The following is a 15,427-nucleotide window of genomic DNA, read 5'->3' on the forward strand; positions in this document are numbered from 1 at the left end:
CTTATGCTGAGGTTCTGCTGTTTTGACAGCTAGAGAGAGGAACAACAGGCAACAAATGAAACAGCATGCAACCAGATTGGATGCCTTTCTAACATCAAGTACAGTGTTTTCCACTCAGCACCGAGGATATGGGACACACACACACTTACCTAACCATGTTGAACGGTCCTCAGGTGGGGATGATCAATGATCAATCAATGATCATTTTAGTAAACGTCCATTTCCATCTTGTGTTCCAAATAGTATGCTGACAACAGTTCATATAGGTAGCATCCCAAATGGCACCCTATTCCCTACATAGTGCTTACTTTTGACAAGAGCCTAATAGGCCCTGGTCAAAACTAGTGCACTAAATAGGGAATAGGGTGCCATTTGGGATGTAGCCATAGTAATGTAACATTAGCCTCGTCTTCTCCCAACAACTTCACTGAGATATTGTCTGTCTCAACAGATGATTTAATTCAGGGAGATACTGTATATACTGCAGGGTACGCCACAGGCAGATATGACTAAGCACCCCTTCATCTGCTATGTTTCTAGGCTTTGTTTTTGGTTTGTGAGCTCATGCGGCAGATTTTATTATAGTGTGTGTGTGTGTGTGTGTGTGTGTGTGTGTGTGTGTGTGTGTGTGTGTGTGTGTGTGTGTGTGTGTGTGTGTGTGTGTGTGTGTGTGTGTGTGTGTGTGTGTGCGCGCGCGCTCACACAAAAGGAAGTGCAGCAGCCTCAGGACTCTGGTCTGGGAATGAGAACGTTTATGGAGGATCTATTCTCTCCCACACTCCTTGGCTCCCTCTGACCACCAGCAGCCCTTTGATTTCCCCCGAGTGAGAAGGCCAGTTCTGATATCCTCCAGCAAAGTTTATCTCCACAGCAAAGTAATGGTCAAAACGCAAGACATGCTGCCTTAGAGCTCATCATGCTGGAGAATGGATGTCTGTCCCAAATGGCACTCTGGTCAAAAGTAGTGCACCATATAGGGAATAGGGTGCCATTTGGGATGTATCCATGGTGTTTCTAAAAGGGAAGAAACTCGGCCGCTGCAGCAAATCAGTATACCAGTAAGTGTTACAGAAACATGTCTATATTCAAGACCTATCCTAGAGCCTTTTGTTGTTTTCAATGACGCATTTAGAAAGCTACGTTATCTTGATTTATTTAGAAGGTAAATATTGGCATCTAAATAATTTTCTAGTTTTATCATTGACTACTTGGTAACACTTGACATTAAGTTGCTCTTATACCTGTGGAGTTGACTATTAGGTCAAACTTTACATTAAGTTTCTCTTATACTTTTACATTAAGTTTCTCTTATACCTTTACATTAAGTTGATCTTATACCTTTACATTCAGTTGATCTTATACCTTTACATTAAGTTTCTCTTATACCTTTACATTAAGTTGATCTTATACCTTTACATTCAGTTGATCTTATACGTTTACATTAAGTTGATTTTATACCTTTACATGAAGTTGCTTTATGTTTGTGTGGTAACACTGTAATTACACAAGTCAATGATTATCTGGGTTTAGGTACTAAGGACCTCCAGTAGATGGTGCACATTGACAGTATTGTAATTGCTGCAAATCATTTCTTTTGCGTTAATAAATCAGTTTATATAGGATTATTACAAGTGACTGTAATATATCTAACCCTAGTGTGTTCATTGCATGTATTCCAGTAGTTGAGAAACGTCATGTGCGTCGAGGTTCACCCCAGGTCGCCATGGCGTCACTACATCTTGTTCCTGACCTGGAAGTCTCTCAGCCAACCCCTGCATTTGTTGAGACCAGCTGTGTTTAAGTTATGATCATTGGCCTTATTTCAGTGATGCCATACATGGGACCCTCTCTCCCTCCAGAGTGTATCACACTCTGTAACCAAATGTTAAAGGAGCTGTTCCCGTGGCACTCTCTATAAACCATGAGTATTAAGCCCTATGCATTAATTGTGACAGTAATAATGCTTGTGTCACCCCATTTTGCATTATAAGACTTGGTATAAGCATTCATAACAAATGGAGTGCTATGATGAAGAGAACGTTGAATTTTTAAGTTGTTTCAAAAACATGTTTACTTCAGATTTCAGTTGTATCAAAATCATATTTATCTGTTCATTAAATATACACTTATTTAAATAATAAATTGAAAAATAAATAAAGAGTTTTACATATGATATCTGTAAATGTCTCACAATTAATGTTGTATTCTTGTAGTACTGTAACAGTATGGACACAAAATCAAAAAGGAAACTCATGAAATAGAAAGCTCCTCTTCGCTCTCTCTCTCTCTCTCTCTCTCTCTCTCTCTCTCTCTCTCTCTCTCTCTCTCTCTCTCTCTCTCTCTCTCTCTCTCTCTCTCTCTCTAAAGTGCAGTGTCAGTCCCAAACATTCTTCTTGTGTGAGTTTGGTCACATGACTTCTGGGAAAATCCAGCCGGTGAGTTTTCCATGGCCCTTCTTCCCTCCTCCATTATGTTCACTCTGCTTTTCTCTTCAGACACCTCAGCTTTTGCTTGTTGTCCTTGTTTATTCTATTTGGAAGGAGGGAGAAGAGTGTTAGGTTCACAAAGGACTAATGTTACATGGATTATATTAAATCAAGTGCTGTAGGATGTTTCTAAAGTATGTGCTAAGGTATTTTGCGTTGACATGCTTTAGCCTCATGTCTGCTACTTAATGGTGTGATACAACTATAATTACAGTATTACGGCATTTTTCTTTTTTAACATTAGATATATATGTCATTAGATTGTGATAAATGTGGATCTATAAGTTATTACACATTAATAACTGCAGTATAGTTCTACCAATACTTTATTATGGTGGTGATGAGTATAATGATTTGATCTATCTTACTTGTTCCAGCAGTTGACGAAAAGCATGGCCTTTCTTCCAACAGGGTTCAGGCACCGTCTGGCTCCATCTTCCGCCAGTGTAACACTGAAATGGACAAACCACATATACACACAATTAATGCTTGTGTCACACAACTGATATAAGGCTGATAGAGGTGATTGTCATGTCATAAGTTAATGTCAGAAAGAAAGAAAGAAAGAAAGAAAGAAAGAAAGAAAGAAAGAAAGAAAGAAAGAAAGAAAGAAAGAAAGAAAGAAAGAAAGAAAGAAAGAAACAAACAAACAAACAAACAAACAAACAAACAAACAAACAAAAACAAACAAACAAACAGAGAGAAACCACTTTCTGCTTAAATAAATACAGTACTTACATGATTTCAGTAGTGTCGCAGTAATGTGTCTTTTCAATGATTTCAAAGTCAACAATAGTTTCCGGAGTGTTCATGATGGTTCCTGGGCATTTGCACCTGGCACCTGGAACGTATTGAGCTGTAATGAGAGTTATAAACATCAATTTACATGGTCAAACATTTTGATGGAAAAGTTGTTTTTAAAATTGGATTTTGGATAAAAATTCACATGAATGCATTTTTGCACAATGCTTGTTCTGAGAATAAACTGTACATAACTGCAATATCTATACTAGTCTATACTCATTTGACGCTATATGACAGCCACTATATATACAGTAGCATAGTCACTGCAAAATCCCTAGTCAGTCAGGTAACTAGTAAAGCATGCATACTGCACTGTACATTCCATATATTGTAGCTGACATTGCTAGAAATTACTTTGAAATCTTACCTCTGTAGAGCTGTATACAAACTCCCAGCAAAACCACCAGGAAAAGACTGCAGGCTTTTGGTGCGAAGGCCATCGTGAATATAAGTAGCGAGAGGTGAGAAGATTGGGAGGTGAGGAGTCAAGAGACAGTAAGATCCACTTGAAGTGAAAGTGAAAAGTGAAGAACTAGTGGGATCCATTGTCCTTTTTATAAGCTGCCGGCATCCCATGTTCTTTCCCGGCAAACGTTCAAGAAACAGCAGACCTCTCCCTGGAATTTCCCAGCTCACTAGGGAGAAATGAAGGAATGTTGTACTACAGAGGGGAGGATGGAAGGGGCGGAGGGAAGCTGGACATCTGCAGATGCAGGGGCGGCCGCGGGAGTCTTAACTCCAAACTTCCTAACTGTGATTGAGGGAATGCCAGGGTGAGTCAGCGTTGCAAGTCACGGTGATTAATGTTGAAGTGGCCTATTTGCAGGCAGAGCTGTCTGCAAACCTGTTATTTTAAATAATGTAGATTAGGCTGTCTCGTCTTCATTAGTTGGACAGATCCGAAGTCTCCTTCCGATTACTTCCTCCTTCTGAAAACTGCTCTTTATGACATCACAGATCTGGGGGTACTTCGGAAGAGGGTCTCGTATTAAGACAAATTTCACCCCAAACTTTCTTGGATAGAAATAACAAAAGTGTATAAACTGCTTATAATGTTGATGTTTTTCCCTTCTCCACCTACATGCCCAGATCAGATATGCTGTTTGGGGCAAGTAGCAACAGCAACATCATGATGACGCAATGACCAGTCATCTCTATTCTGTGAACCCCCAACCTAAATCTACCATGTCATACTAATCAACACTAGAACATGTCTGTAGACCGACACCTGTTTTACCAGAAGTGAACGGTTATCATGGTGATGAATAATGACTGGGCCTAACACCCAGGATGTGTCTGGTGAGAATTAGATTTTAGCAGACGCTCTTATCCAGAGCAACTTACAGTTAGTGAGTGCATACATTTTTTCACACTGGTCCCCCATGGGAATCGAACCCACAACCCTGGCGTTGCGAGCGCCATGCTCAACCAACTGAGCTACACGGGACTAAAAACCACATTTACATTTTAGTCATTTAGCAGACGCTCTTATCCAGAGCAACTTACAGTTTAGTGAGTGCATACATACATACAGTGAGGGAAAAAAGTATTTGACCCCCTGCTGATTTTGTACGTTTGCCCACTGACAAAGAAATGATCAGTCTAATTTTAATGGTAGGTTTATTTGAACAGTGAGAGACAGAATAACAACAAAAAAATCCATAAAAACGCATGTCAAAAAATTTTTACAAATTAATTTTTCATTTTAATGAGGGAAATAAGTATTTGACCCCCTCTCAATCAGAAAGATTTCTGGCTCCCAGGTGTCTTTTATACAGGTAACGAGCTGAGATTAGGAGCACACTCTTAAAGGGAGTGCTCCTAATCTCCGTTTGTTACCTGTATAAAAGACACCTGTCCACAGAAGCAATCAATCAATCAGATTCCAAACTCTCCACCATGGCCAAGACCAAAGAGCTCTCCAAGGATGTCAGGGACAAGATTGTAGACCTACACAAGGCTGGAATGGGCTACAAGACCATCGCCAAGCAGTTTAGTGAGAAGGTGACAACAGTTGGTGCGATTATTCGCAAATGGAAGAAACACAAAAGAAATGTCAATGTCCCTCGGCCTGGGGCTCCATGCAAGATCTCACCTCATGGAGTTGCAATGATCATGAGAACGGTGAGGAATCAGCCCAGAACTACACGGGAGGATCTTGTCAATGATCTCAAGGCAGCTGGGACCATAGTCACCAAGAAAACAATTGGTAACACACTACGCCGTGAAGGACTGAAATCCTGCAGCGCCCGCAAGGTCCCACTGCTCAAGAAAGCACATATACAGGCCCACTGGGGCCAAGCTTCCTGCCATCCAGGACCTCTATACCAGGCGGTGTCAGAGGAAGGCCCTCAAAATTGTCAAAGACTCCAGCCACCCTAGTCATAGACTGTTCTCTCTGCTACCGCACGGCAAGCGGTACCGGAGTGCCAAGTCTAGGTCCAAAATACTTCTCAACAGCTTCTACCCCCAAGCCATAAGACTCCTGAACAGCTAATCATATCTACCCGGACTATTTGCACTGCCCCCCCACCCCATCTTTTTACGCTGCTGCTACTCTGTTAATTATTTATGCATAGTCACACAACTGATATAAGGCTGATAGAGGTGATTGTCATGTCATAAGTTAATGTCAGAAAGAAAGAAAGAAAGAAAGAAAGAAAGAAAGAAAGAAAGAAAGAAAGAAAGAAAGAAAGAAAGAAAGAAAGAAAGAAAGAAAGAAAGAAAGAAAGAAAGAAAGAAAGAAAGAAAGAAAGAAAGAAAGAAAGAAAGAAAGAAAGAAAGAAAGAAAGAAAGAAAGAAAGAAAGAAACAAACAAACAAACAAACAAACAAACAAACAAACAAACAAACAAAAAAACTAACAAACAGAGAGAAATCACTTTCTGCTTAAATAAATACAGTACTTACATGATTTCAGTAGTGTCGTAGTAATGTGTCTTTTCAATGATTTCAAAGTCAACAATCGTTTCGGCAGTGTTCATGATGGTTCCTGGGCATTTGCACCTGGCAACTTGAACGTATTGAGCTGTAATGAGAGTTATAAACATCAATTTACATGGTCAAACATTTTGCCCCCCCACCCCATCTTTTTACGCTGCTGCTACTCTGTTAATTATTTATGCATAGTCACTTTAACTCTACCCACATGTACATATTACCTCAACTAGCTGGTGCCCCCGCACATTGACTCTGCACCAGTACCCCCCTGTATATATAGCCTCCCTACTGTTATTTTATTTTACTTCTGCTCTTTTTTTCTCAACACTTTTTTGTTGTTGTTTTATTTTACTTTTTTATAAAAAATAAATGCACTGTTGTTTAAGGGCTGTAAGTAAGCATTTCAAATCAAATCAAATCAAATCACATTTTATTGGTCACATGCGCCGAATACAACAGGTGCAGACATTACAGTGAAATGCTTACTTACAGCTTAAAAATAAAACAACAACAAAAAAAGTGTTGAGAAAAAAAAGAGCAGAAGTAAAATAAAGTGACAGTAGGGAGGCTATATATACAGGGGGGGTACCGTTGCAGAGTCAATGTGCGGGGGCACCGGCTAGTTGAGGTAGTTGAGGTAATATGTACATGTGGGTAGAGTTAAAGTGACTATGCATAAATAATTAACAGAGTAGCAGCAGCGTAAAAAGGATGGGGTGGGGGGCAGTGCAAATAGTCCGGGTAGCCATGATTAGCTGTTCAGGAGTCTTATGGCTTGGGGGTAGAAGCTGTTGAGAAGTCTTTTGGACCTAGACTTGGCACTCCGGTACCGCTTGCCGTGCGGTAGCAGAGAGAACAGTCTATGACTAGGGTTGCTGGAGTCTTTGACAATTTTGAGGGCCTTCCTCTGACACCGCCTGGTATAGAGGTCCTGGATGGCAGGAAGCTTGGCCCCAGTGATGTACTGGGCCGTACACACTACCCTCTGTAGTGCCTTGCGGTCGGAGGCCAAGCAGTTGCCATACCAGGCGGTGATGCAACCAGTCAGGATGCTCTCGATGGTGCAGCTGTATAATTTTTGAGGATCTGAGGACCCATGCCAAATCTTTTCAGTCTCCTGAGGGGGAATAGGCTTTGTCGTGCCCTCTTCACGACTGTCTTGGTGTGTTTGGACCATGATAGTTCGTTGGTGATGTGGACACCAAGGAACTTGAAGCTCTCAACCTGTTCCACTACAGCCCTGTCGATGAGAATGGGGGCGTGCTCAGTCCTCTTTTATTTCCTGTAGTCCACAATCATCTCCTTTGTCTTGGTCACGTTGAGGGAGAGGTTGTTGTCCTGGCACCACACGGCCAGGTCTCTGACCTCCTCCCTATAGGCTGTCTCATCGTTGTCTGTGATCAGGCCTAACACTGTTGTGTCGTCGGCAAACTTAATGATGGTGTTGGAGTCGTGCCTGGCCATGCAGTCATGGGTGAACAGAGAGTACAGGAGGGGACTGAGCACGCACCCCTGAGGGGCCCCCGTGTTGAGGATCAGTGTGGCAGATGTGTTGTTACCTACCCTTACCACCTGGGGGCGGCCCGTCAGGAAGTCCAGGATCCAGTTGCAGAGGGAGGTGTTTAGTCCCATGATCCTTAGCTTAGTGATGAGCTTAGAGGGCACTATGGTGTTGAATGCTGAGCTGTAGTCAATGAATAGCATTCTCACGTAGGTGTTCCTCTTGTCCAGGTGGGAAAGGGCAGTGTGGAGTGCAATAGAGATTGCATCATCTGTGGATCTGTTGGGGCGGTATGCAAATTGGAGTGGGTCTAGGGTTTCTGGGATAATGGTGTTGATGTGAGCCATGACCAGCCTTTCAAAGCACTTCATGGCTACAGACGTCAGTGCTACGGGTCGGTAGTCATTTAGGCAGGTTATCTTAGAGTCCTTGGGCACGGGGACTATGGTGGTCTGCTTGAAACATGTTGGTATTACAGACTCAGTCAGGGACATGTTGAAAATGTCAGTGAAGACACTTGCCAGTTGGTCAGCACATGCTCGGAGTACACGTCCTGGTAATCCTTGTGAATGTTGACCTGCTTAAAAGTCTTACTCACATCGGCTACGGAGAGCGTGATCACATAGTCATCCGGAACAGCTGGTGCTCTCTTGCATGCTTCAGTGTTGCTTGCCTCGAAGCGAGCATAGAAGTGGTTTAGCTTGTCTGGTAGGCTTGTGTCACTGGGCAGCTCGCGGCTGTGCTTCCCTTTGTAGTCTGTAATAGTTTTCAAGCCCTGCCACATCCGACGAGCGTCAGAGCCAGTGTAGTACGATTCAATCTTAGTCCTGTATTGACTCTTTGCCTGTTTGATGGTTCGTCGGAGGTCATAGCGGGATTTCTTATAAGCGTCCGGGTTAGAGTCCCATTCCTTGAAAGCGGCAGCTCTACCCTTTAGCTCAGTGCGGATGTTTCCTGTAATCCATGGCTTCTGGTTGGGGTATGTACGTACAGTCACTGTGGGGACGACATCATCGATGCACTTATTGTTGAAGCCAGTGACTGATGTGGTGTACTCCTCAATGCTGTCTGAAGAATCCCGGAACATGTTCCAGTCTGTGCTAGCAAAACAGTCCTGTAGCTTAGCATCTGCGTCATCTGACCACTTTTTCATTAACCAAGTCACTGGTGCTTCCTGCTTTAGTTTTTGCTTATAAGCGGGAATCAGGAGGATAGAGTTATGGTCAGATTTGCCAAATGGAGGGCGAGGGAGAGCTTTGTATACGTCTCTGTGTGTGGAGTAAAGGTGGTCTATAGTTTTTTTTCCTCTGGTTGCACATTTAACATGCTGGTAGAAATGAGGTAGAATCGATTTTAGTTTCCCTGCATTAAAGTCCCCGGCCACTAGGAGCGCTGCATCTGGATGAGCGTTTTCCTGTTGATTTATGGCCTTGTACAACTCATTCAGTGCAATCTTAATGCCAGCATTGGTTTGTGGTGGTAAATAGACAGCTATGAAAAATATAGATGAAAACTCTCTTGGTAAATAGTGTGTTCTACAGCTTATCATAAGATACTCTACCTCAGGCGAGCAAAACCTTGAGACTTCCTTAGTATTTGATTTTGTGCACCAGCTGTTGTTTACAAATATACACAGACCGCCACCCCTTGTCTTACCGGAGTCAGCCGTTCTATCCTGCCGATGTAGCGTATAGCACGCTAGCTGTATGATATCCATGTCGTTGTTCAGCCACGACTCGGTGAAACATAAGATATTACAGTTTTTAATGTCCCGTTGGTAGGATAACCGTAATCTTAAGTCATCCAATTTATTTTCAAATGATTGAACGTTGGCTAATAGGATTGATGGAAGAGGCAGTTTACTCGCTCGCCGTCGGATCCTTACAAGGCACCCCGATCTACGTCCACGATATCTCCGTCTCTTCCTCACGCGAATGACAGGGATTTGGGCCTTTTCGGGTGTCTGTATGATATCCTTCGCGGCCGCCTCGTTGAAGAAAAAATCTTCGTCCAATACGAGGTGAGTAATCGCTGTCCTGATATCCAGAAGCTCTTTTTGGTTATAAGAGACGATGGCAGAAACATTATGTACAAAATAAATTACAAATAACGCGGAAAAACACACATAATAGTACAATTGGTTAGAGGGCTGTAAAACGGCAGCCATCTTCTCCGGCGCTGTTCCTTAGAATCAGTGTAATATCTGCACCTGTTGTATTCGGCGCATGTGGCCAATAAAATTTGATTTGATTTGATCTGAATTTTGCCAATGAACATCTGAATGATTCAGAGGAGAACTGGGTGAAAGTGTTGTGGTCAGATGAGACCAAAATCGAGCTCTTTGGCATCAACTCAACTCGCCGTGTTTGGAAGCGGAGGAATGCTGCCTATGACCCCAAGAACACCATCCCCACCGTCAAACATGGAGGTGGAAACATTATGCTTTGGGGGGGGGGGTTTCTGCCAAGGAGACAGGACAACTTCACAGCATCAAAGGGACGATGGACGGGGCCATGTACCATCAAATCTTGGGTGAGAACCTCCTTCCCTCAGCCAGGGCATTGAAAATGGGTCGTGGATGGGTATTCCAGCATGACAATGACCCAAACACACGGCCAAGGCAACAAAGGAGTGGCTCAAGAAGAAGCACATTAAGGTCCTGGAGTGGCCTAGCCAGTCTCCAGACCTTAATCCCATAGAAAATCTGTGGAGGGAGCTGAAGGTTCGAGTTGCCAAACGTCAGCCCCGAAACCTTAATGACTTGGAGAAGATCTGCAAAGAGGAGTGGGACAAAATCCCTCCTGAGATGTGTGCAAACCTGGTGGCCAACTACAAGAAACGTCTGACCTCTGTGATTGCCAACAAGGGTTTTGCCACCAAGTTCTAAGTCATGATTTTCAGAGGGGTCAAATACTTATTTCCCTCATTAAAATGCAAATCAATTTATAAAATTTTTGACATGCGTTTTTCTGTATTTTTTTGTTGTTATTCTGTCTTATTATTATAGACTGATCATGTCTTTGTCAGTGGGCAAACGTACAAAATCAGCAGGGTATCAAATACTTTTTTCTCTCACTGTACAACTGAGCTACACGGGACTACCAGTTTTCAGTCATGTATGTTGTGTCTTGTCAGAGATTAGTTTTTGGGCTTCTGTCCCCATGTCTTTCTTGAAGAAAATATGGAAGACGGTTGTACTAAATGTCTCCTATTCTGTGGCGTTAGATATCCCGTTTTAAGTGATGCTAAAACATGTATTTAATTGTAATTACACTACATCTGCAAAGTAATTTTTTTCATGTTTGTGTATTATCTAGTTGTATGCAGTGGAGGCTGCTGAGGGGAGGATGGCTCATAATAATGTCTGGAACAGAGCGAATAGAATAGCATCAAACACATGGAAACCATGTGTTTTATGTATTTGATACCATTCCACCTATTCCACTCCAGCCATTACCAAGAGCCCGTCCTCCCCAATTAAGGTGCCACCAACCTCCTGTGGTTGCAGGATATTTGACCAATTCTGCTCAAATTAATTAACCAAGTGGGACCTTGCTCAGCAAGTTGAGTGGTAATGACCTGATTTGAATTTTTGGTCCATACACGATTTATCATTGTTTGACCAATACTGTACTCTGACTACCGCTTCCAATTAATGAGCCGTCCAAGATCATGACTGATGCAAACTAGGCCATAGTTCACAACTTGGTTTTTTTTGCAAATACTTTCTCATAAAGTGTAATTGCATGGACCACTGAAAAACATTGTTACTCAACGTCTTAAAATGAGTGGAGTGTTTCTTTGGAACAGGACCTAATGACGCTTCAGTAGAATACGTACAGTATTAGTCAGCTATATTCTGGGTATTGTAAACATTAATAATGCTTTACATTTCAGTGAAAATGTATCACTGGAAAGAGCAGGCCTCCCTGTTTCCTCCCTTCGTCTTTGCAATGATAGGGGGATGGACCTCAGCCAAGGTGGCTTTATTGCTCATGCACTGTAGGGCCAGCTGTCTTGGCTCACCACACGCGTGCGACATTTAGAAGAAACAGAAACTTAAGGAGCCTAACAGACCAGAACCAGAGCACACAGCAGTGCTTAACAAAGACAATAGATACAATTTTCTAGCCCATAAATAAAGAGACATGTCTGTTCTTTAAGAAAAAGAGAAAATAATTGCCTTGATTGTGAGTGACAGAGTCAATGACTGTGATAACAATGTTTTTGAATACCATGTTGTTTTAATTGTGTTGGTCAAACAAAGAGATTTACAGACAATCATGTACAGTATTTACGAAAGAGTTCCTTACAAAAATATTATCATTACGAGGATATCCAGAGAGATAAAGCAGCTAAAGTGTAAATTAATTGGGCTGAATCCCTCTGCCCCCTCCTTGTTCACCACTCACTTTGTCCATATTAGGACACCCTTCAACTCTGGTCATGCCTGGAGGGACTCAGTCCATACTGTAGAATACATGGGAGAGTTAAGACAACGTTCACAAATCATCCCTGACTACCTCGACCTCAAATCCCACGCTGGGTTAATCCAGTAATGTAATCCAGACTATGCTTCCTGTTCATCAAAGAGTTCCGTAAAGCCCTGCAGCCATCTCCAGAGCACCGTCACAAACAGAAGCCTGGGACTTTCTTAGTCACGTCAACCCGGAAAACTGGGCCTGCGCAAACAACCAATCCAGGGGGTCTCGGCCGGAACATACCCGGGTTACACCGTCCAAAGGGTGGGTGACCATGAGTGACACATCCGATAGACCACTGGGGATCCGAGGAGAATATGCCATGGATTTATTATAGGGCGCCAATTGGGCTACAGTGGGGCATCTTCCGACGGGCTGGGTGGCCGAGCTGGTCATCCATCGTCGGTGCCACCGGGGCAGGCTGTGGAGGGGGTACGGGGTGGGCTGAGAGAGTTCCTTGATGGAGTCCACATACTCCTCCATAGTGGGGTAATCGTCTTCCCCGTCCTCCAGATCTCCTTCCTGCATCTCACTGATGGTGGGCAGCAGCTCCACAGAGGAAAGCAGGCGTCTGGGCTTCATCCTGTAAAAACAGCGTGGAAATACATAGAAAATGTTTTAATATTTTCCATTTTTTAAATGATATTTTTATGTGAAGATTTTCCATCCAAACTAATGAGATGTGTTTCCTGTTGATACACTAGCTATGATTTGATTGCTATGCTCATTTTTTATGTACAGTACATATCCACTAACTGTAAGAATATTGCTCATTATCTTATGGACCATGTAGAAAATACCTTATTCTTTAGAATAGCATAACATCATAAAATAGCAAACAATCCTACAGGGTTTAAAGAGAATCTGAAATATTTGTTTTTTTAAAGATACTGGATCCTTACAACGAGTTTTAGCCCCCCAGCCCGCCACCACCATCACCACCCCCAAACAATACTAACATTGTCTTACCTGTATTGTCTAGACTGTATCCCTCTCTTGTTGGTATTCCTCTGTGTATCGCAAACTCTCTCTCTGTGTCCTGTATACCACTGTCTCTCAGTGCTATGGCTAACAGAGAGGTAACTAGCAGGTCTGAGGTCTGTAGTGCTATACTGGGATCAGTGAATCAGGTGGAGCTTTTATATCTCATTATCCCATTATAGCCATGGGCATGGAAGTGCTGTCGTTCACTCTAACTTGGCTCAGAGTGTGTCTGTGTGTGTAAAGAGGTGAATGCCAGGTGGGTCTTCGGCTAGGTGTAATATTGATATGTGTGGGTGAGAAGAGAACTCATGGGGCATGAACTGGACATCTTTAGGTATATGCATAAATTACTTTATTGTAGAAAAACATACTTTATGTAGTTGACATAATTTAATGCCATAGTTTCTACAACAAATATATAACATACAGTTTCTCTGTTACATTTTAGTTTACCTGTTAGTATTTTCTCCCAACCTGTATATTAACTACGATACAGTATGTGAAACTCCGCCTGTGTGTTCAGAACATATTGCTATGACATAAACTTGTTTTCTCTGTCTTATCAGGGTTACAGTATAGTAATCAGAGGAACAGGAAGTAGAGATGAAACAGACTCTGGATTATTATTGTTGTGTGTGTGTGTGTGTGTGAGTGTGAGTGTGAGTGTGAGTGTGAGTGTGAGAGTGAGAGATAGACTAACCATACATTGCATCCCTAATGTATAATTGTCTCTAATATTGACTGACCATGTGTGAACTGTGACTGATAACTCATGACGTAAGTTATTGTACATCTGAATTGGGTTATTTCAGAGCTAATGGTCATGCTAAGGATAGCACTGGGCACAGAAGTGCTGTTGTTTACTGTAACTTGGCTCAGAGTGTGACTTGTTTGTAAACAATGAGTGTCAGGTGGGGTTTTGGCTAAGTGTAATGTTGAAATGTGTGGGTGAGAACTCAGGGGGCATGTGCGTTTACACACTCAGCCCTCAAGGAAAGGAGTTTGACACCCCTGATTTAGAACATAATGTTGCTGTGTCATAAAAAATGATTTCTCTGTCATATTGGGGTTAGAGTAAAATAATCAGAGGAACAAGGAGTAGAGATGAGACACACATACTGTTCTGTTCCCATGGCCTTTTGTTGCTAAACCTTATGGGAGGCTCATCATACCTGGGAGCAGAGAGCAGACACCAGGTAGCTCACTAGGTTACTGATCAGAGAGAGAGAGAGAGAGAGAGAGCGAGAGAGAGAGAGAGAGAGAGAGAGAGAGAGAGAGAGAGAGAGAGAGAGAGAGAGAGAGAGAGCGAAACAAATCCAGTTTTGATAAACTCACATATCTATTAGTTTAAATACCACAGTGTGCCATCACAGCAGCAAGAATTGTGACCTGTTGCAATAAGAAAAGGGCAACCAGTGAAGAACCAACACCATTGTAAATACAATCCAAATGTATTTTCCCTTTTGTACTTCAACTATTTGCACATCATTACAACACTGTATATAGCCATAATATGACACTTGAAATGTCTCTATTCCTTTGAAACTTTTGTGAGTGTAATGTTTACTATTAATTTCTGATTGTTTATTTCACTTTTTTTTATTGAATTTTAAAACATACAATTTACCTGCAGTGAAGCCGCTCAACATTTACATTACATTCAGACACTCCCATCCAGAGCGACCCACAGGAGCAACCAGGGTCAAGCGAGTCAAGGGCACGTCGACAGATCTCCCACAAAGTCAAATCTGGGACAAAAACCAGCTCCCAACCAGCCAGGCCACCAACCATCAACAGTTCACCGAGAGCTGCCCCTCAACCATCCGGGACCCCCCCAAATTGGTCCATGCCAACTGCCAGCCACAAAAGAAAATTAGCCAGGCTCTTTTACACCCTCTTCCGAATGGTAGCTATAAATGCAGAGGTTGCGCACAGTGCAAAAATATGATGGTGTGAATATTTCTGCCACCCACATCCAGGAAAACGATTCCAAATAAATGACATTATTACGTGCTCCACCACATCTACATGATGAAATGTCCATGTGGGCTGTGGTATGTAGGTAAAACCTCTCTTTCACTTAAACAGAGAATTAGTTAACATAAAAGTTCAATCAGGAGAAACAAAACAGGGATCATCCAGTCGCAGTACATTTTAATGACCAAAAACATGACATTTCTACCTTTAGATTTTGTGGCATAGAGAAAGTCAAGATATCAGACAGGGGAGGTG

General features: G+C 42.4%; 2 protein-coding genes and 1 non-coding gene across 3 annotated transcripts; all 3 read right to left on the reverse strand.

The window, feature by feature from the left end:
* Nucleotides 1-2,091: 2,091 nt before the first annotated feature.
* cxcl18b (chemokine (C-X-C motif) ligand 18b) lies at nucleotides 2,092-3,912 on the reverse strand. Its single transcript, XM_041867445.2, has 4 exons — nucleotides 3,658-3,912; nucleotides 3,225-3,342; nucleotides 2,855-2,938; nucleotides 2,092-2,529 (listed from the first exon to the last, which is right to left on the reverse strand). The coding sequence occupies exons 1-4, from the start codon at nucleotides 3,728-3,730 to the stop codon at nucleotides 2,475-2,477; spliced, it is 330 nt and encodes a 109-aa protein (XP_041723379.2). The 5' UTR covers nucleotides 3,731-3,912; the 3' UTR covers nucleotides 2,092-2,474.
* A 752-nt stretch (nucleotides 3,913-4,664) lies between these two features.
* On the reverse strand, nucleotides 4,665-4,738 carry trnaa-cgc. Its single transcript has one exon. It is a non-coding gene; the product is annotated as a tRNA-Ala (tRNA).
* Nucleotides 4,739-11,994: 7,256 nt separating this feature from the next.
* On the reverse strand, nucleotides 11,995-13,302 carry si:ch73-6k14.2. The gene is made up of 2 exons (XM_045223301.1): nucleotides 13,181-13,302; nucleotides 11,995-12,794 (listed from the first exon to the last, which is right to left on the reverse strand). The coding sequence occupies exon 2, from the start codon at nucleotides 12,791-12,793 to the stop codon at nucleotides 12,389-12,391; it is 405 nt and encodes a 134-aa protein (XP_045079236.1). The 5' UTR covers nucleotide 12,794; nucleotides 13,181-13,302; the 3' UTR covers nucleotides 11,995-12,388.
* Nucleotides 13,303-15,427: the final 2,125 nt, after the last annotated feature.

This window comes from Coregonus clupeaformis, chromosome 10 (genome assembly GCF_020615455.1).
Source record: "Coregonus clupeaformis isolate EN_2021a chromosome 10, ASM2061545v1, whole genome shotgun sequence".
NCBI lineage: Eukaryota > Metazoa > Chordata > Actinopteri > Salmoniformes > Salmonidae > Coregonus > Coregonus clupeaformis.